The 22108-nt window shown below is 36.5% G+C and overlaps 2 protein-coding genes and 1 non-coding gene across 3 annotated transcripts in view; 1 reads left to right on the top strand and 2 right to left on the bottom strand.

Moving 5' to 3' along the window:
- The window catches only part of Tti1 (Telo2 interacting protein 1), a 46352-nt gene extending 28067 nt beyond the window's left edge, over window positions 1-18285 (bottom strand). The window contains 1 exon segment of the mRNA XM_074174792.1: window positions 18267-18285. The gene's annotated coding sequence lies outside the window, so the exon portion shown is untranslated.
- Window positions 1-22108, top strand: part of Root (ciliary rootlet coiled-coil, rootletin) — an 84525-nt gene that overhangs the window by 17169 nt on the left and 45248 nt on the right. Inside the window, 3 exon segments of the mRNA XM_074174804.1 lie at window positions 14699-14773; window positions 16899-17090; window positions 20894-21116. Of these exon segments, the coding sequence (XP_074030905.1) occupies window positions 14726-14773; window positions 16899-17090; window positions 20894-21116 (463 nt within the window). The 5' untranslated portion in view covers window positions 14699-14725.
- Window positions 4382-4454, bottom strand: TRNAR-CCU (transfer RNA arginine (anticodon CCU)). The gene has a single exon. It is a non-coding gene; the product is annotated as a tRNA-Arg (tRNA).

Here is a 22108-nt window from a genome sequence, read left to right as displayed (position 1 = left end):
AATAAATAATTGAGAAAAACGTTTTTCTATTCAGACTGAATGTATCTGTGACGTAGACTTTTTACTTCTTTGATAATAATGATAAGTGAACAACTAGTACACTCGAAACTTTTTTTGGAAATGAGTACCTAGGTTTTAGAGGCACAAATTTTACTGCACTATTAAAAACCATGCACTCGATTATTTTTGTAAATTTAGACTGTGTGGTCAAGGAAATAACCTGATTATGTACATACCGAGAAGACTAAACTAAAATATTATTTATGACGTAGGCGGGAAGAGGAATATTTAGTTACATGTAGGGAGTGCATGTCAACTGAATCAATTAGTTGGCTCATCATTGTAATCACTGAAATATATATAATGGAATATTTACGATTTGTGCAAAGGTTAACAACGGAACATTCACCTCCTTGTATACATTTGAATCCCAAATAAATACTCTAAATCCTTCTTTGCTGAAGATGTTTGCCAAAAACATAAACAGGTATCTAATAAACTGACTGTTTGAAATGAAACGAGAATTTCTTCCTGGAAAAAGCTTTTTGGCTTTTACTTCTCCATCTTTATACAAAAAATTGTAGGAAACTTCCAAAGGAAAGATGAAAGCAATTACGTTTGGAACCTTTGGCGTAGTAATGGATATTACTGGAGTTTTTTCCCAAACACCAAACCGTTATTTCAACACCTCGACACGTGTTTCGATCACCAAGTGATCATCTTCAAGAGGAAGATCAAACTAATCATACTTACAAAGTTATCCTTATTTATACCATAGATATCTCTTCTAGGTACCTGCTTCTTAAGTGTCTTAAATTAATTTCACAATATTGCCTTATCTACTACTCATTTACCTACAATGTGTTCTTATGTATTAACAAACAACTAGTTTTATATGATATTCAGTTATACGAAAATTACTTTTTCCTATTTAGTCTGTATGCCAAACATTAGTTATGGAATTGAATCTGATATACTAGACTACAGGCCCATGTTGAAAAAGTTATGGGTCATTTGAACCACCAGGTGACCTATCTAGAACGATATAAGAACATAAAATAATAAGATTCAGCACTATGCCGTCACTTGTAAGCTGTCCAACTGAATGCAGGTGAGAATTCGAAAGTACAGGTGAGTGAGTACATTTTGGTCACATATTTTTGTACGGCATTCTTACCACCGATAAATCCATTGAAAATAATAAGAAAACACGCAGTGCCGAAAAAAAATGGTGCGCCACAAAGTCGGAATTTTTCGACAATTACCGGGGTAAATTTGGTCATTTGATTTTGTACGGCATCTGTGTCATACTATTTCAATACTGCTTCTAATCCATTATTCCGCAACGCCGTACAAAAATCATGCGACAAGGGGAAAAAATCGAGGGTTGCAATCCCCTCTCTTTCCGTAGTCCAGGGGGTGATTTGAAAAAGTACGGCTTCGGTTCCAAAACATTATCTAGCACTCAAAAGTACTATCAAAAGTAATGCCGTCAAAAAATGATTGTTCCTTTGAATGTATATCAATAATCATCTTAATTTCATCGTATCCTTGATTTATAGAGCTGTAAAGTCATTTGATCCTGTACGGGAACTTTTTTTTAACATGATATTGTAAAATACAATTGTTATATAGTATTGCCGTTCAAAAGAAACCGTTCTAAAAAAAAATATAGAGAAATACAAAAACTGAAATTTTGCAAATTATTGTATACGGTCCGGATATTAAATAACGAGACTGCGCCTCTAAAGGGCGCTCTAGAGGGGTGGAGAAAAAAACGAGTCGTGCGTTGGGTATCTGGAAATACAGGGGTACACAAAAGTCCGAATATAAAATTAATATCTTTTTAACCAGTATTTTAGGAAAAAAAACGCTGAAACGTCAGTTGATTTCACGTTGTACGCATTTTTTGGCAATAAAATGAATTTTTTTTTCAACCCCTTAGCTGCCACCCTCCCCAACTTTTTTTTTCAAATGTAAACCAACAAAATGTCGTGTATGGGTTCATTGAAAAGCTCGTAAAAATGGATTCTGACCATACCCTTTATTTTTTCTAATCATGCGGTTAGGGAGGTTAGAAATACCTACTTAGTGCTATCTATGGGTGAATTTACGTTGCAAAAAACCAATAAGTGGTGATGATGTACATTGCTCAACAATTGCTAAGGATCACCAGTACCTACTTTCTAAAAGTTTACAAATTTTAAGAACAGACCAACCGGGCCAAGCACCACAACAAATTTTATTGATTTATGTGTAAAACTGATAACGAAATGTAGCATCAACATTCTGTGGATTTTATTTTTTCACCAAAAACTTACACATAAAATTAGTTCCATCCCAAGCAATTGTTGACCAGTGTACCTCAAAAAGAGAAAAAGGTTGTTACATTTTTTGTACCAAAATGAATGCCCTGATAAGAACTATTGTTTCGACTCAGTTTAAAATTTGTGGCATTTCTGGGTGAAATAAGAACATGGTACAGTGAAAAACTTGCCCAGAAGTGGCTGGCCACATGTTTTAGACGAAGATCAAAAATTGGACATTGCCGTATCTCTGCAGGAAGATCCACATTTGTCAACGGTTTCATTAGCCCAAAACAATCCTGCGTCTAGACGTACGATTGGGAGGTTTTTGAAAACAGAAAATACCACCCATATAAGGTATGTCTTGTACAAGAGCTTTTGGAAGATGACTATGACAGGCGTTTGCAACTCCGGAAACAGTGACCAAAAAAAATCAACCAAATTGTGCGCGTAGATCGTCGAATGAGCATCCGGTTGATTGTCGAGTCTGTAAACGGCGATAAAGAAACGGTTAAAAAAAATGTACACGAGGAATTACACATGACAACAGTCTATGCGAAGTTTGTGTCAAAAAACCTGACTCGTGACCAAAAGCTCTTACGTCAACAGGTCTGCTCAGATTTCCTTGAAAGGTTGGAAGAATGTCCCGCACTGATGAAAAACATCATTACTCGCGACGAAACGTGGATATTTCAATACCATGTTGAAACAAAGCAGCAATAGATGCATGGAAGGCGCCTGAATCAACCAGAATCAAAAAACAAGGATGTCCAAATCGAAATTCAAGGCAATGCGGATCGTTATTTTCGACGGTAACGGTATCGTCAGACTGTCAACCAGACTTACTATTTGTCAGTTTTGGCACACTGCGAGAACGAGTTCGTAAGAAACGGCCCGAGTTGTGGAAGATAAACTCGTGGATTTTGCATCAGGACAACGCACCTGCCCATAAAGCGCTATCTGTGAAGCGGTATTTGGCCGTTAAACGCGCACTCCAGTGCTCGAATACGCGCCGTCCTCGCCAGATTTGGCACCATGCGACTTTTTTTGTTTAGAAAGAGACCCGATTTGAGTCGATGAAAGCGGCCCTTACCAAAGAAGGTTGTGGCAAGGAATACTTTTTATAATTAAACTCTTTTTCGTAACCTGTCTCGTTATTTAATAGCTGGACATGAAACACTATCATCCTCAAGGGCGAACTACGAAGTTTCGAAATAAGACACTTGTCTCATTACCTCATCAGCACCTATGTGAATAATATTACGAGATGAAGCACATTAAGACTTTATGTAATGGATGACGAAAATCTACTAATATCACGATTACAAAAAACATTCATAGACTTATTTCATTCAATTCCAGCTAAAGATATCTTTTTTTATTATTACTCGCTTTATATTAGCTTCACCTGTGTGTATGTATGTATGTTTGTTTGTAACTCTCAAGCTCTGGATCTGTATTTGACAGAATTATGGACATTATTGCTTGATCTACTTGCGGGCAGATGGCGCTGTACGTAACCTCCTTGATATAATTCGAACGCACTTTACATGTATTTCTTCATTTGAAAAAAGTATTTCTTTATTGACACGCGCGCCTGCTGCTTTGGGCTTGGTAGCTGTTTTTCAGGCTCCCTCTCAGAAATCGGAAAATATTAATGTTAATTTTTCTAAACAATATACGGCTGATTGATTCCAAATTTCAGATAAAGTAAATATAGTTTAAAAAGACTAAAAAACACGCTTTTAAAGAACATCGAACTTAAAAGTTGAAAATATTTTTTTTAAATAGGCTTAAAACAAAACCGATCGAAAAATACTAGTATTATTGTGAAAAAAGCGACGAACGCTTGATATAAGTACAAAAAATATGGCAAATATGAAAAATGACAGTGAATGATAATCAGTTTGTATTTCTCCTTGTTAGTAGCAAATAGATCCAAAGACCATATATTCCTACAAATACATTTAACGTTTTATTGATATCTAGTTCAATAAAAATTCAATATTCTTCAATAATATTGTGATTAAACATATGATGGATTAATATCGTTTGTAGATGTTTAAAAAAAAAAGTACCCCTGGTGGGACTCGAACCCACAGTCCCCGGCTTAGGAGGCCGATGCCTTATCCATTAGGCCACAGGGGCGATGACAATGAATGCGCGATTCGGTATTATAATATATGGTACGCAAATTAGTTGAACAAATTGAGATTTTTCATGTTACTGTTATAATAGTGTAAAAGCAATAACCGATTTTTTTATCGTGTACCTAAAATATATTAAAAATATATAAGTGAGTGAAAAATAAACGTTTTTGTGTTAGAAACTACATTCATTATGCTTCACGAAAACAGAATTGACCCTACAAAATTCCCACAAACATGAAAATGAAATATGGTTAGCTTCTCATTGGGGCTTAATCGAAATCTAGTTATATCATGTTTGTTTTGATTTCACTCAATGTAAAATAAACAAATACTAACCAATCTATTTTAAGCAAGACAAGTTCGCATTTATGACGATGTATCTCTGTAGTTGTTCGTAAAATAATTACTTGCTGCGAACTGGTTTATTTTGGGCAAAAAACCCAAGAGATATTTTTTGTTTAGAATGAAACAGGTTATCGGAAATACATTTTTTATTGGTGAACAAATAATAAGACAAAAAGTTACATTGGAAATACATATTAGGGGTTGCGTTTTCCACCCCTTACAACTATGGGGTAAACCAACTAAATTACTGGCTAAGTGTCTTTTTGGTAGAACAAAACGTCAGGTTAATTTCAGCTTGTGAAAAAAATTGTTATACAAATTTTATGTACCCCCTTTAAGGGGCTGTATCTCAACAAGGGATGCCTCCAATGAAATTTCTTTATATGAAAGATCCTATCTTTTTTCGATGAGGAATCACCTCCTTGTTTTACATTTATTCAGTTACACCCTGTATAGTAAAGGTGTTTTTTTTCGTATTTGTATTATATATAAATGAATAAATCAATATGAAGAATCGAAAATTTTTGCATATTTGTAAAAAATCGCTGCATCTGAAGTTCATTGAATTTGTTACATTCACCTCCAGCTTTTATTGCGTAAGAGATTTTTCAGAGGCCCTGTATGGCCTGTAATTGAACTCCCCTCTCAAATATAAACACCATTTAATCGTTGCGTGATTATTTCATAGCGGTAAATTTTTCCGCCAATGATGAGGGCATAAGTACAACAGATATCAAAATTATTAACAAATTTCACCTAATTAGAGAAAAGCATTTAAAAATCCTTTTTGCTTCGTTAATTAATGCATTTTATCTCCTCTGCGATATTTACAGTAATTAATGCAAGGATTTCCAAGATGGCAGGCAAAATTTTTAATAATGAATTATGCAATCAACCTTAGGTCAGCTCTTGTATAAATATAATGAATTTCTCCGCGGCTATAATCACAAGCGATTTTTGGGTGGCCCAAATTTGTGTATTGCATCAGAGATACTCAATATTAGGTAAATTTTCGACATGGTAAATATTTTTCACGAAAAATGCAGAGTTGAAATATTCATACAGTTTTCCAACGTGTGACACGTCTTCTAGTGGGACACGTCTTCACACGAAATGTATAAAATTTGGACTTAACAACGCTATCGGGATTCCTCTCCGATTGCGATAATTGTGATTAATGTTACAAAAAAGGCCTAGAGAGAGGAAACAAAAACACCAGAAGACAAATGAACTTACTTTTTTTAAATCAACTTCAAATAAAATTCTAAGAGAAAATTTTCGTATGTACAATTGATTTGTGTACAGCCAATAAAGACAGATTGAACATAGGCTGTGGATTTATGGTTTTTAAAATAGCTTGATCCCTATTTATTACTTGTTTTTTGGGCATTGAATTAAAATATCGTTATTACTTTAATTTGACGACTTTTCTCGAGAATTAGATACATTTTCAATAGAAATCTAGTGGGCAAACCCTTCATATTCTACAATGAGAACTATTCTGGTATAGCCTCATTTACAGGGTGTATCATTTGAAGTTACCTCTTTATGGAAAAAGTGTGGCTGCCCAGACCGAAAGAGAGAATTTTCCTAGAAAACCAAGGAGTATATAGCATCACATGCGAGGAATGTGGTCAACAATATGTCGGTCAGACCAACAGACGTATATCTGCCAGAACCCAGGAGCACAAAAACTCGATAAGAACAAAACAAACCTCCTCTGCCCTCTTTCAACACCATCTACAAACAGGTCACAAGATTAATTTTGAGTCCACAAAACAGATAGCACAGGTGCAAAACCCAAGAATTCGACAAATCAGGGAAGCTATCGAAATCGAAAAGCAAGGCCTCATCAACAAAAGGGATGACTCACTAAACATCCCAAGGATTTGGAAAACAATAATTAAAAACAACCACCAAAGACAACCACAAATTGATAATAAACCATCATATATATATATATATATATATATATATATATATATATATATATATATATATATATATATATATATATATATATATAAAATTCGCAGGCCATTCTAAAAACATCGTCTAGAGAAGACATGATGAATCGTTTAGTGGAAATAACAGTTTGTTTGGCGGAGTTTGAGTTTCCAGTTTGTTTTCGAAACTAAAACAAGTTTTTTGTTTCTGTTTTTGAAAACGAAATCAGTCGCAAGCGAGTTCGTTTGGTGGAAATTCGCTTCTACTATTTTCATAAACCAGTCTTTGGCGACAGAAAATACGATCCACACCTCCGTATTTTCAATGCAGTAAATATCCACCATTTCAATCAGTCTTCAAGTGTTCTTATCTTGTCTCACGTACCAATGAAAGAAAAGTTTGTATTGAAGCCTGAACACTATGTGACAAATTCCGATTAACCCTTCGATCACGATCGCTAATTTTAAAATAATCCAAAACCGTTCCAATTCGAGAACCAGCCCATATATTATCCACAAAAATATTATAAGCGCATTATAATATATCGCGGAATAATTGGATGGTGGCGACTGGCACGATCTGCCCCGGATTCGGAATGGGGATGAACCATATATCGAACGGAGATTTATCCGGAGATAACAAACACGGCCGTTTGTGTTCTCACCCCGACACACATACTATACGCAAATCAAATCTAATTAGGACCTCGCGAACGAGTGTTATGTTGATCATAATTAACGTTCGCGCGATTATGTAATTGTCTGATATCAGCGAACCAATAATTTGAACAAATCAATTATTTCTTACTGTTTTTTTTAGGTACCTATATAACCTTCCACAATTTGAAAAGTAAACAAAGCTAAATCAATTGATAATCTGTTAAAGTGTAATAAAGGGCAAACTGAAAAGTTCACCCCGAAAACCTAGGTTAGGTTAGGTAAGTTTAGGTCCAAAGTGAGTGGTTCCACCGCAATCCGCAAGGGTTTATTGTGGCTTACACCTCGACCGAATAAACCCAGCTTCTTAACGAAGCCGATTAGTTTTTATGGGTCAGATGGTAAGAGTGCAGCTCATAATTCTTCAAACAGAGGCGACACACACTGTCTTCCGACAGTCCAAGTCTCTACATACGATGATTCAAATGACAGTGATCTGTAAGAAGGCCTGTTAGACATCAAAGTACATCCCTACTGTAGTCCAGTAACTGTTTGGTATCAAGCTTCGAAGGGTGAATAAATGTCTTGGAGTGAGTCTTCCCTGGAAAATTCTGCCAGAAGTCCATAAATCTTCTTGCCATCCAGGTATTCAATGTTTGTTTGGCAAAGCCTAAAGCGTTGCCAATGACAGGTTCTGGTCCGATGAAGCTGCTTGCAGCACCCTCCTTTGCAAAAGAGTTAGCAGCCTCATTGTCTTCAAGGCCAATATGGCCAGTAATCCAGACCAGAGACAATCTGTTAAGTCCTCCTATCGGTGAGAGTCGTTTTTGGCAATTTTGCTATGTAGGAGCCAAGGGCAACGTCGCTTGACTGCCCGAGAATATTTTTATTGACTTGTGTATGAGGGAGTTCCGTGGTCGCTGTGGTAGGGGACGGACGTGCTGATAACGTCCGTCCACAAAGAAGGTACGCGGATGCCATGTGCTATCGTGGGGCTCCGTTTTGTGTTGTGTCGTATTAAAATTGAAATGTGGAGTGTCTAAAAAAGTGATGAATAAGTGGCCCCCTTTATTCACGCCGGTATCCAGGCCGGGGTGGTTCGGATAACCACGTAAAGGGGGCTATTTATGTGAAAAATTATCAAAAGGTCTCCCAAGTAGGAGGCGACTTCAAAAAATCAAATTGTTTTTGTTAAAAAAAAACTAGTGTATTTTATCATAAAAAGTTAAAAAAAATGGGTGGCAGCATTGCTTTGTGCAAGACCGCTGCGCCCCCCGACGAAGCTCCTGTTAACCAACAGGAGGAGCATTGGTCATATGCGCCTGACGATAGGAAGCAACAACCATCTAAAATAGAGAGAGAGAGAGACTTGTGTATGAGGTTGGATCCTTCCAATCTCTCCGCACACAATTCAATAGCGTAAATTTCCGCTTGAAATACAGTCGCATAGAATAAGTATTGAGTCCTCTACAAAACATGTAAGGAAACTTGTTCAAAGAATGAATCAATTATTGTTGTTGAAGTTTTCATACACCCCATAAAAGGTGGAATGTCGAAACAAATATCATTTTTTACAGTTTGGTACACCTGAATAGTTGTCAACCGGTAGCTTTTGAATTTAAAACAAATTATGAATGTGAACTAACGATAGTTATCTCGAACTCTTATATATACTTTTTACTATCGTTAATTTTATAGATCTAACTTTATATCTGTATATTATGTTTCTGGTTTAACAAATACTTGAAATTGTATTGTTCCTGCTATGCGAAGCCCCGATCCATTCGGGAGGGCGCGCCAGCATTATAAACCAGCGACCACTCCCCACGCCATGGGGTAAGTGAGCATTGGGTCCGAGAATAATGTGCCATGAGCAAGCGCAGTGAGCCAAGAATGACAACCTTCTGCATCTTTCCAGCTAAGATTTCTGCCTTAGTGTGGCAAGCCGGTATGATTTTAAGATTCGAGAGTAAAGAGGCCATCTTTCCACCAAGGAGTCCAACAATCAGAATAACCATCTTGACAGAGTGATCTGGATAGAGTCTGCGGAGTTCGAAGAGAAAATTTCGATATTTTATCCATTTTTCCTCCTTTTTTCTCACGATATTCGTCTCACCAGGAGCTGAAAACTCCACAACAAATATCGTTTTGCTCTGGTGGTCGAGAAGGACCACATCAGGCTTATTAGCTTGTATGAGCCTGAGGGTGGGAAACGAATAGTTCCAATAAATTCGGCACTTCTCGTTCCCCACAACGGATTGAATATCCCCCGGACCGTAGGGCAACACCGGTGTCTCGTCAATACCGTAAGGGTGCCGTAGATGGTAGTATAGCACTCTTAGGGCCGCGTTATGTCGATGGATATAGGCCGAGACCGCATATGCTGGACATGCTGATAGCAAGTGCATTAGGGTGTCGGGCGCCTCGCGGCAAGCCCTGCACCTTGTGTCAGGAACCTCTATACCCATCACGTGACTGCGGTAGACTAAGTAGTTGAAGACACCATCATGGCAATCCATGATGAACCCCTCAGTTTCCGACTTCAGCACACTCGATCTGAGAAAAGCGAACGTCAGGCGCTTTGATAAGCCAAGGTCTCCAATGTTATTGAAGAAGACCCCATGCATTGGCTCATCCTTGTGTTTCCGCAGAAGTAAGGGGATCTCTGCGGCTTTTATCTGAGCTTTTTGCTGAACAGGTTCCAACTCGGTGACAGAGTTATGGTCACCTCGTTCAGTGTCGAAAACTATACCGAGTTCATCACCTGCTCGGGCAGCTGCCCTAAAGAGAAATGCTCCAATTCCTGCTCTATCATGGTCACGGACCATGCAGAGAAGGGGATCCGAACTTCTGACGACTTTACAGGCTGTATCCAGCACCATTCTGTCATGTAGACACTCCAAACTCAAAAGTCCACGGCCTCCCTGTTGTCGGGGGAAGTACAACCGTCGAACGGACGATTTGGGATGCAAACTCCTATAGAGATGCATCATTTTTCGGGTCTTTACGTCGAGTGGATACAGCTCCTCCCGAATCCACTTCACTACTCCAAACGAGTAGAGTAGGATTGGAACGGCAAGCATATTTGTTGCAGCAACTTTGTTCTTCCCCGACAGTAATGAAGTTGAAGTTCTTCTTATGTTCTTTCCTCATGAAAATATCATATATTTTTAAGATTGGGATATCACATACTACCAAAAAAAAATTCCATACGGGGCCTTTTCAAATAAAAAAGGTTATTTTCAATGTTTCAATATTTTTGTTCCAGGAATCACGATGAGTGTAAAAAAGCCTCTAGATGATGACAATAACAGTGGCGCGGTAATTTTCATAAACTTGTGTAACAATCATAATCACGTCGGAAGGAAGAAATCAATATCCGTTTTTCATACAAATCTTTTATGTACATGACAAGGTATTCATGAGGTAATTAATCATGTTCACAACATACCTTGATCGAAAGTAAGACTCTCTTTCAGGTAGTCGTTGTTTGTGGGTGTTGCAGTGCGACTGGAACTTCGTTAATTCTACTTCGCTTAATACAAAACAGTCCTTGGTGATTTTTTGTTCTGATGAATGTTCCTAGATATAACTTTCAAGTGCTCTCGGTTATGCAAATTATCTTTCCTCGTCTTCGGCATTTCATATCCTCGGCTATCAAGGGGTTTGGTTTCGAAACAAAATTAAGCTCAATAGTTGTGTACTCAATTATTTCGTTTGATTTATTTTTCTGTGTCACGCTTATCGATATTATGCGAGTTGTGCGTTTCTATATTCTAACAGAATTTGTGGCATTGTGAATTCAGTTCATAAATTGTCTGTTTGCTGGTTTTTATTAGATCCTTTAAGAATCGCTGTCGCTTCCACGGTGGTAGGTACAGAATCGATTAAATATATTTGGGTATTACTTTTCACATATAAAAGACAAGATAAAAACTGAAAAGTGAAATCGCTTTTCTTGGTTATCCGATTCCTGTATCCAGTGTCACTGTTTTTCGAGTTTGAAAGCCGTGGATTTTTGGAATTTCTCCCTGACGTTTCGCTGGCGTGTGTAGCTAGCTTCTTCAGAGGTTTAACCATCATGACTTGCTGTCCGATGACAAACTTTTAGGCTTCGTAAAGCGTATTTATGCCTTGCCAGGTAATCAGTTGTATTGGTACCTGTATTTGTACCTGTACTTGTACCTTTACTCTTGTACCTGTACTTGAACCTGGAACCTGGTTTGTTATTCTCGAGTTCCTTAAAATGGGATTCCATATTCGATTGAGGTTCACCGCTTCTTCTTTTCTGTTGAAATTCTCCGTGTGTTTGTGGATGTTTTATGTTCTAGGTTCAAGTACAGGTATGAGTACAGGTTAAGTACAAGTACAGGTACAAGTACAGGTACCAATACAACTGATTACCTGACAAGGCATAAATACAAGGCATATCTTCAACGGAGATTTGCACATAGAAAATGAAGGTTTGAAGCTAAACCATTCGGGAACATTGGAAATTAATAAACTTCATCGAGTGACCAACTGGATTTGAATAAATCACTATCACTGAACTTGTTTTCTTAGAAACCGATGATATCCTAGTCTTTGTAGACATATTATTGATGTAGAAGGAATGTATGCTCCAGGTAATTATAATTGAGGTACCTGGGATACATGAAAGTTGAGTAGATGTAGAAATAATATATGCTCTAGGTAATGATTGAGTATGTATCTGAGCAGGTAGTTCTCACTGGTGATTGCATAGGCATTGGGTATATGAAAGTTAGAGGGAAGAATTGTTTGCACTATGTTATTCACTACGAAAAAGCTACTGTGATAGCAAAACATGTCGCGATAGTTCTGAAAATAAAGCTTGTGAGGAAAAATCGTTTCACGTGTTGTGAATTTTAGTCTGAATAGAGGCCTCACTATCGACCTCTTTATCGGCGCTGAATTTCTTTCGAACGAGCATTTTCTTGAGGTCTGAGAACAGAAAAAAGTCGCTGGGGTCCAGATGTGGAGAATAAGGTGGATGCGGATGTAATTAGAAGCCCAATTCATGCAGTTTTGCCATCGTTTTCATTAATTTGTGACATGGTGCATTGTTTTGATGGAACTGCACTTTCTTTTTCTTCAAATGGGGCCGTTTTTCCGCTATTTCGTTCTTTGAACTCTCCATTAACGCTATGTATTAGTCGCTGTTGATAGTTTTTGCCTTTTCAAGAAAGTCGATGAATATTATACCATGCACATCCCAAAAACTGATACCATAAACTTAGAACCTCAGATACCATAACCTCAGAATCAACAATTCGTTTTTGTAGATGGTGGATTGTGAGCTAGCACGGCACCCACCCAAAACAGAGCTTTCCATACCCAAATATTTATGCACCATATATCCAACATGTTCCTTAGAACCCCAGCAATCAACTTCACTTTGAGTTCATTCAACATTATTTTGTAGCCTTTTTGTGTTTTTCGTCGGTAACAGCCACTTTGGTGCGTCCAATGCGTGCATCGTCCTCGTTGTTCGTTTCACCTCGATTAAACCTAAACTTTATTTGCCAAAAAGCAATGCTTTAACACCACACGAAATTCCTTTTTATCCATTTTCTTTAAAGTAACAAAAGTTATTTCACTCAAAGTGTACTGTACCACAAACTAATTGCCCAACGGCTGTGAAACTTGTACACAGTGCTGCTCCAAGACAAAAAAAATTGTACGAAAATGACAGATGAAAATGTATGATTTTCGCTCTAATTGCATAGCATCAATGGTCGCCAACACTGTCATCAGAATAATTGACAAGTGACAGCTTCCCGCATGATTCAAAGATGGAATAAAGCGATAAGCGCATGCGCAAACACTTATCAGATGTAAATATTTTGAACAAGTTATTGCAAATTTATTGATTTGATTACTATTTGCATTAATATTAATTGAAAATTCTGCATTCACTAATCTAGCTTCAGCTTATATTATGTATCAAATCAAATGACAACACAAAGTTTCCTAAAACAAACATCAAGAGGGGTGAGGTGAACTACCAATTACCATTCATAAATATTTATTTGAAATTCGTCTTTTCTCTTTTCTTACTGTGGATTCATTTTTCTTTTAGCGTCAACGGTTTTCGATAGATTTGACTGATCTGAAAATTGTGTGCTCTGTGATCGTGATCTATGACTTCTTTGAGTTCTATGACGGACAAGCGGGACAAGCCTATCATAATGAGACGGAAGACAGAGGTAGACAGATTACTCGACTATCGAAGGACGAAGTGATTGAAATTTGTAAATATATAATCGTGGCTTCGTTCGAATCAATGCAAAACCAAATGAAGTCAAAATGTATGCTTTTCGTCAATGTGGTATGCATGTACGAAAAAATATTGAATTGTATAGCAATTCGTACAATTGTATAGCCAGGAGCAGCCCTGCTTGTACACGTCTATTTTGAAGGTTAGGATTAACTGAAAATAATAAGGATTTAATACTAGTAGCGCCATCTGTCTGTTGATCTACGAAGATTTCAGCCATCTAGTATATATATTTGTCTGAAAGAAAATAAAGGATATTAGGAATGAAAAATACGAGAAACTATTAATTCAGTCTGAGGGAAACATGAAAGAATATCATATTAACTCGTTTATTATAACCGCATTATTTTTCGTGTAATATACTCGTCAAGTTCATTGTGAATCTAGGAACAGATTTTATTTTGGATTACGTATTTTCATAACGAAAAACTCCTGACTCTGGGATCCCCCGACCCTAAAAAACAAATCCGAGCAAATTCCTATCCGCAAAATTGCGGCTCCGGAAAGAAAAGTTTGCGCCTCGGCGTGCATCACGCGGTCGTCGCGAAGGGAGTCCTGCGAGGGCGAGAGGGTGCGTCATTCGAGGGGGTTGTGGCGCCCTTCCGGCAGGTTCCCGCCTCCCCATCTACCTGACCGCGACGCCGGCAGCGGATCGACTCATTGAACCGCGAACCGACGCCGCGCGACGCGTCCTCCGCCGCCGCGACCGCTTCCTGCAGCAGCCGCTTGCTGGATGTGTACTAAGTGTGGATATAATTTTTAGTAGTTTAGATTATTATTGTTTAGAATTATCGATCTTCCAACAAGAAGGAAAACCCTTTTCAAGGAAAACCCTTTTTTTGGAAAGTCTGCAAAATACTGGGCGAGATGGTTCATTTGCGCACTTTTTAAGTACGATGACGGTTCAACTTCAAGAACGGTTCCTTTTTAATACATACTACTGAACGATTTCAAGTTTCAATCAGATTGAGGTACAAATATTTTTCCATCTTTCAGACATCTGTGAAAAAATCAGATCCCAAAATGGAAAGCAGAAGACCGCCACCTTTCAGGCCAAAGTCGAGAACAGAGGTAATATAAGAGAGAGAGAGAGAGAGAGAGAGAATATATTTTATTGTCATAAGATTGATCTTGTGGAAAAAGTTTCACTTATTCTTTAATGCAATTATATGTAAACACAAAGCATTTATTTTCACTCATACATAAAACCTAACCCCCCTAAAATTTGAAGTTGTAAATCGATTTTAATATTTTTTTTTATGTCAAGTACTAAAAGGTCTACCTTGGGACAAAATTTTAAATGTTTATTAAAGTTTCAGGGCATACTACGATATTTTTTCTAAGTCGAAAATCGGGATTTTTTATTAGCGATTTTTTTATTGAAAAAATCACTACGCCACTGGATTCAGAGTGCCAAAATTTCATGAAAAAATATTCATTATTAACGAAGTTATTTTAGATTAATCGTTGACGTAGATGAGGAACAATGTTGGCCCTAGTATTGAACCCTGAGGTACACCCTTATGTATTTTTCCAATTTATGAGCGGTGGTTTGTTTCCACCATCTGGCTACGACCTGACAAATATGAGCTGAACCAGCTCAGTATCACTCCTCTGAAACCGTAATAAGGAAGCTTCCTCAGCAGTATTTCGTGATCCACAAAGTCGAAAGCCTTCGAGAAATCACAAAATACTGCAGCAGCAACCTCGCCAGTATTGATTCCAGTATAAACTTTTTCCATGAGTGAGAAAATTGCATCATTAGTGCCTTTACCACTTTGAAAGCCAAACTGTTCTTCATTGATGATTTTATGTTTTGACAGAAATACAGTTATCCTCAGCTTGACTAGTTTTTCTATGAGTTTTCCTAATGTGGGAATTAGGGAAATAGGCCGATAATGCGAGGGGTCGTCCTGGTTTCCTCCTTTATATAGTGGTATTACCAATGATACCTTCAGGAAGTCAGGAAATTTTCTTGATTGAAATGATGCATTAATAATATTGGTCAAGAGTTGTAATGTGTTACCTGGGAGATTTTTTAAAAACGTTTGCTGTAATGTCGTCGTAGCCAGATGACGACTTTTTTCCAATGGAAACAATCACCTGTTTCAGCTCATATTATCACTGTCATATAGAATGCACGTTTCAGAAATGAAGGGGTTTTTGAATTATTCCATTGGGTCGTTCTGAGTAGTCAATCTTTCAATCAGTTTTTCTGCAATAGACCAGTAATATTCATTAAGAACGTTTGGTGAAAGTATAACTTCATGTACTTTATTAGATTTACTCTTGGGTCATTAATTACTTGCTAAGTTTCTTTCGATTTGTTATCAGCTTGTTCGAATCTATTTTTATAGTAACTTTCTTTTGCTTGTCTGACAACCTGCCTATAGATGCTGCGGTATCTACTGAAATATCCAACGTTTTGTGTTCTTGATTTTTCATTTCTGAATCGGGTATGAACTATTGAAAATATTCACCAAATCATTGTTTAAATTTGAGAATGAATCCTGGTCATTGTTAACGATATTCCAATTGATATTCAGGCATGTATTATAAAATCTTTTATAGTTTATAGTTGTATGTTTATTTAGTTTATAGTATTATGTTTACAAATTCTTCTTTGATTTTAATGCTTTTTTGTAAATATTCCTCAGAATATTTTTTTTCTCAATCATTGATTTTTTTTCCCTGTTCGTTGTGTATACATTCACATACATGGAAAACAAGTCTGGATTGAAATTTGTATAGAGTAGTAGAAATTTGGGAAAAACGTGTTGGTTTTTACTTCCTCATTAAAATATACACAGAATGATCAATAAATGTTCAAAAACCCCAATATTTTTTCAGTACATTTTTCAATGATAAATCAATCTATTGAATCTCACTCCAGAACAAAAATGCTGTCTTGATGCACGTTTCGCAAACCATGTTAACATCATAAGTTGACTATTTTTGTTCTGGGACGAAAAAAGTGTTTTCAACAGACTCATTTCACGCCAAAGTTTCCAAAATCTACCTGTAAAGTTTCATGAGTCACACATTTATTGAACGCCTTGTGCGTTGGTAGTTATTTTCATAACATAGCTTCCATAATTGTCTACAACTTTTATCAAAGACATTTTTTCTTCTCCTCAATAAAAAGTCAGCTATACATTACCTCCGAAACTAACATTTCTTCGAATTCAATTTCTAGAGTAGTGGGAGTGGAGGCAGGACAGATGGTGGTCGGTTAAGAGGAGACGGCGGCGGAGGCAGCAGCGATGAAGACTCTAGAGACCTTCGACAGCGTCTCCAAGAAGAAGCTTCGATCTACAGAAGGCGTCTAGATACATACCGGCAGGCACAACAGAATCAAGCCGCCCTCGTTAGTAGGTTACAAGCAAAGGTATTGATACTTCCTAGGCTTAAAGTTATTCCCAATCTGAATCGATTTCAGGAGAAAATACGAAGACATAGAAGGGTTACGCTATTTTTATATCTCGACTTCGTTTCGAAATTTTTGACTTTTTCTCCTGATATCCTATTTTAAACATCTATAATGAAGCGAAATATCTAGAGAGATCTTCAGGAAAAAGCGAGGGTTGCAGAAAAAACTTGACCTAGAGAAAACAAGTATCTTTTATGACTTCATAGTGGCCATGTGTGGTGTCACCAGTAACCACACCGTCAGCTGCCATGGAGATCCTTCCAGATCTACCATCTCTCCACATTTTTCTGGAGAAAGACGCTAGATGGACTGCATATAGACGTGTGCACATCGCCAATCGCACAAATCAATCTAATGCAGAGTACAATAGAGTGAGGGTTGACACTGGAAGCCACAGCATTCTGGTAATGACTTCTGACATTATGCCTCCAACTGTCAACTACAAAATGTCTCATACAGTACCTACTTCTTGTGAGTAGAGAGGAATGGATCCTCCGGGAGAAGGAAATATAAGAACGGGGATAAAAAATGCGCCATTCGCCTCCAATCAGGCGAATATCTTTTTTCTGGATGAAATCCAGCAGCTTCAGGGTATGCTCAGAGACGGAGCTCCATACATGTGAACGATACTCCAAAGAAGGTCTGAGCTGAGCTTTATAAAGCATCAAAAGGTGATGGGGGTGTGTACAGTTTTCTGGTTCGGAACAGTGTTCCAAACTTTTTAGAAGCAGCCTTTGCAGTTCCAGTGACACGATTGTGCCAAGACATTTCATTTCAACCCCCAACAAACTTATGGAAGCAGAAAGGGGAATTGTATGACCTGAAATTATTATATCCGGTTCGGAGACATTTATCTTTTTAGAGAAAACCGATGGCTGGGTAATGTATTTGCAAAACCAATCCCATGCCTCCATGTTTCATAAAATAGTAGTAGAGCAATATAAATTATATACAAATGCGGTTTTTTCTATTGGTTGGGAAAAGGATCAAAAAATGTTCTTAGATAAAAATTCATCGGTGCTCTATGATAAAATAATTATATAAGTGAACAGTATATGCCAATACATATTGTAAAATTTATAAAGTTTGTACAATCTCATATTATGTAAAAGAGTAACAAACAGGTGCACTTACCAAACATATAAAAAACGTATAAAATATGTGTCAGACAACATAGGTACAAACGAAAATGAGGACTGACCAAATGAAAACACATACACCACAGACACATTAAAAATGAAAACGATATCAAGGGAGACAAACTGATTAGAAATGGACGTTTTCGTTTTTTTTTTCAACGATATCAACGGAGACAAACTGATTAAAAATTGACGTTTTTGTTTGTTTTTTTTTAAAGCAAACAAAAACGTCCATTTTTAATCAGTTTGTCTCCCTTGATATCGTTTTAATTTTTAATGTGTCTGTGGTGTATGTGCTTTCATTTGGTTAGTCCTGATTTTCGTTTGTACCTATGTTGTCTGACACATATATTTTATAGGTTTTTTTTGACATGGATAACTGATGTTTGGTAAGTGCACCTGTTTTGTTACTCTTTAACATAATATGAGATTGTTTATTGTATATTGGCATATACTGTTCACTTATTCAATTATTTTATTATAGATCACTGCTGTTGCTGATGCCGAAACGTTGGCATAAAACTAAATTGTTTATCTACGAACATTTTTGATCCCTTTCCCAACCAATAGAAAAAACTGCATTTGAAAATATTTTGGATCACCACGCCAGGCAAAAATAAATTATATATTTCTACTATCTATACCATCTGCACCGACATCTATTAATATAAATATAATATATGTTATTTATTTAAGATCCAAATACAAATACAAATGAAAAATACAAATTAAAAGTTCAAATAAATAACGAGATGTTCGATAAGTAGGTGAATACTTGTTTCGAGATACAAATTTGGTGTGAATGGGCATATACATACAAACATTGAAATAGTTTAAGAAAAACATATAATGAATAACATATAAAGGTATTCAACTATGAACATATTCAATCGTAAATGTATTCAAACATGTACAGTTATTATAATTTGTTATTATACTTAATGTATTTTTTAAATTATTTCTTGAAAGTAAAAATGTTTTTGATGTCGGTTATTAATTTGGGAATAGAATTATATACTTTAGGCGCAATGTATCTGTATGACCTTTGACCAACGATTTAGCCATGTGAGGTACTATATGTTGATTTTTCTGGCGAGTTTCGTAATGATGAGTAGGTAGCTGTGCCTGATTCTGCGAAGTATGACATTTCAAACCAGTTTTCAGATAGTACAATTGCCTTGGATCAAGGATATAACTTTCACTAAAAAGCTGGTCTGAAGGATATCTGTTGTTTTTTGATAGTATTATTCTCAGAAATCTTTTTGAATGGTTTCCAGAGGCTTAAGGTGCGTCGCCCCATCCCAAAATACCATATCTCAAATGACTTTCTACTAAGGCGTGGTACGAGGTTTTCAGCTGGTCATATTTCAGTATTTTTTTCAAATATTTGAATCTGTATAATATTGTTTGTAGTTTTTTAATAATATAAGTGATATGGTGATTCCACTTCAAATGACAATCAAAGAAGACGCCCAAATATTTGATTTGATTGAGTTTTGATGGGTAGACCTTGAATGTTGACCTCTAAATTGTTAAAGGGAATGTGTTTTGATTTGTTGCACGTGAATGTCATGTAATTCGTTTTTTCTAAATTTACTGTAAGGAGTTTGTGTTCTAACCAGGTTTTAATACGACTAAAGCCTTTTTCTGCTTTTTCCTTAAGAGAAATCCAGCTCTCGTCTTCATATAATATGGCTGTGTCATCAGCAAATCCTATAATATCCCCACCACTCTCTAGCGCAAATAAACCATTTATATATATACTAAAAAGAATAGGACCTAGAACGGTTCCCTGTGGTACACCATACTCGCTATTTTCTTCGGTACTCAGTATGTTGTCAATTCTTACTACTTGCTTTCTCTCTGAAAGATAACTTTCGAATAATTTCAGTAAATTTCCCCGGACGCCAATGTCTTCTAGAGAATGCAAGAGTAAGGGATGGCTTACAGTGTCTAAAGCTCTCGACAGATCTATGAATAGGCATAAGCATGCTTTATTCTCACTAACAGCACTGTTGATTTTTTTGGTCATAAATTTTTTTGGTGGATGTATTCTTCTTGAAGACAAATTGGTGATTCGAGATAATTCAGTATTTTTCAAGACAAGATATCAGTCTGTTTTTTAATAACTTTTCGAAAAGTTTGGACAGGTGAGTTATTAATGATATAGGTCTATAGTTGTCAACCTTAGATTTATCCCTTTTTTGTGTATAGGTATGAGAACAGAGTTTTTGAAGGCGGTTAGCCATAGACCAATTTCGATACAAGAATTGAATATGTAAGCGAGTGGTTCTGATTTGATATTATCTAATCCGACAGATTTTTTATTTTTCAATTCTTTCATGAGCTATATTAATTCTCTTTCATTTGTTTTTGCTTCAAGAAGCAAACAATTTTAATTTGAAAACTCATAAATACACTTCATTGTATGATTTTCACTATAAAGGGTTTTACAAAAGCGGCGACACGTGTTTCGCTATACAATAGCTTCCTCAAGCGTAAACTGCCGATTTTTGTAAAACCCTTTATAGTGAAAATCATACAATAAACTGTATCAATTAGTTTTAATATGGATTTTCAAGTATCAGCCAGTTCTATTCAATTTTCATTTGTCTGTTACAGGTTCTACAATACAAAAAAAGATGTGCAGAGCTCGAAACTCAAATGGCCCACACACAAGCTTACCAAGAACAACCTTCATCTCTGACTCCAACTTACCCCTTGACGAGTCATGCTCCAAGTACACCATACGAACAAGCTCAGCAACATTTGAGAGAAATGAGAGAAGAAAGAATAAGCGATTTAGAGACTGCTCTACAAAGGTTGCAGGAAGAACGTAGAGAAAGTAAGTGTTGGAACGATTTGTAGTTCAGAAAGTCACGCTGATAGCTAAAACGATATGGTGAAACGATACAGAGAAAAGTGCCGACTGGGTCATTAAATTCTATTTGGTTAATGTTCCTTCCAAGCCTTTGTTGAAATATAAAACTTCTCGATGTGCATTACCAAATGAACTTTGAGTTCCCAAATTACTAGGTGAAGTAATATCTACTTACATATAGTTGCAGTTTATATCAGTTCTTTGCGTTTCTTCAACTGGTTCAGAATTTTTTCCAAATACTGTTCAGAGTCTCTGATTAGTATTTTTTGACTTATAGGTTTAGCATCATTGACCTATACCAATATTAGGATATGCATGATTTCATTTATTTAAAATAAATCTCTTTCAAACATAGCAACAAGACTATTATCGAAATAGAATTTGTTTAAAAATAATGTGCAGTTTTTTTTGTTTGTTACAAAAATTAGCGATAAATCCATTTTTAGATTTCCAAGAATTTTAGGTTATGATGAAACGTACACAAACTTCTTAAAAGTTATTGGTTGCTAACTAACGTAGATTTTTTTCACAGAAATGACATCTATTTATAATTTTATTGAACTATAGCTACTGGTATTTTCATCTGAAATATGACATATTGCGATAACCGGTGTTACTATACCTCATCAGGGAGGTACAAATGATGTAATACAATTGAATGAAAGTACGAACTGTGCAACTATAAGAAGCAGTTCTCGAGTTATTTGCAGAGTCGTCTGAAACAAAAACTCGAAAAATTACCAACATATTGTATGTAACCAACTTCGCTGTATTTGAATTTCTTCAAGAACACCAGTTGTCTCCATTCCATATTCAACGTGTGCAAGCTCCACTACTTAGAGTCTTTTTGCCTCTTTTTTACTGACGAGGCTAATTTTGGATGACTGTGTATACAAAATTTCCATAACAATCACCTCTGGGCTGAGGAAAATCCACATATAATCTTTGAAACCCAT

The sequence above is a fragment of the Leptinotarsa decemlineata genome, unplaced genomic scaffold (assembly GCF_025532065.1).
Source record: "Leptinotarsa decemlineata unplaced genomic scaffold, Ldec_3_MD MMD2_tig00000882_RagTag_RagTag, whole genome shotgun sequence".
In the NCBI taxonomy this organism is placed as follows: Eukaryota; Metazoa; Arthropoda; class Insecta; order Coleoptera; family Chrysomelidae; genus Leptinotarsa; species Leptinotarsa decemlineata.
This window is presented reverse-complemented; position numbering and strand designations above follow the sequence as displayed.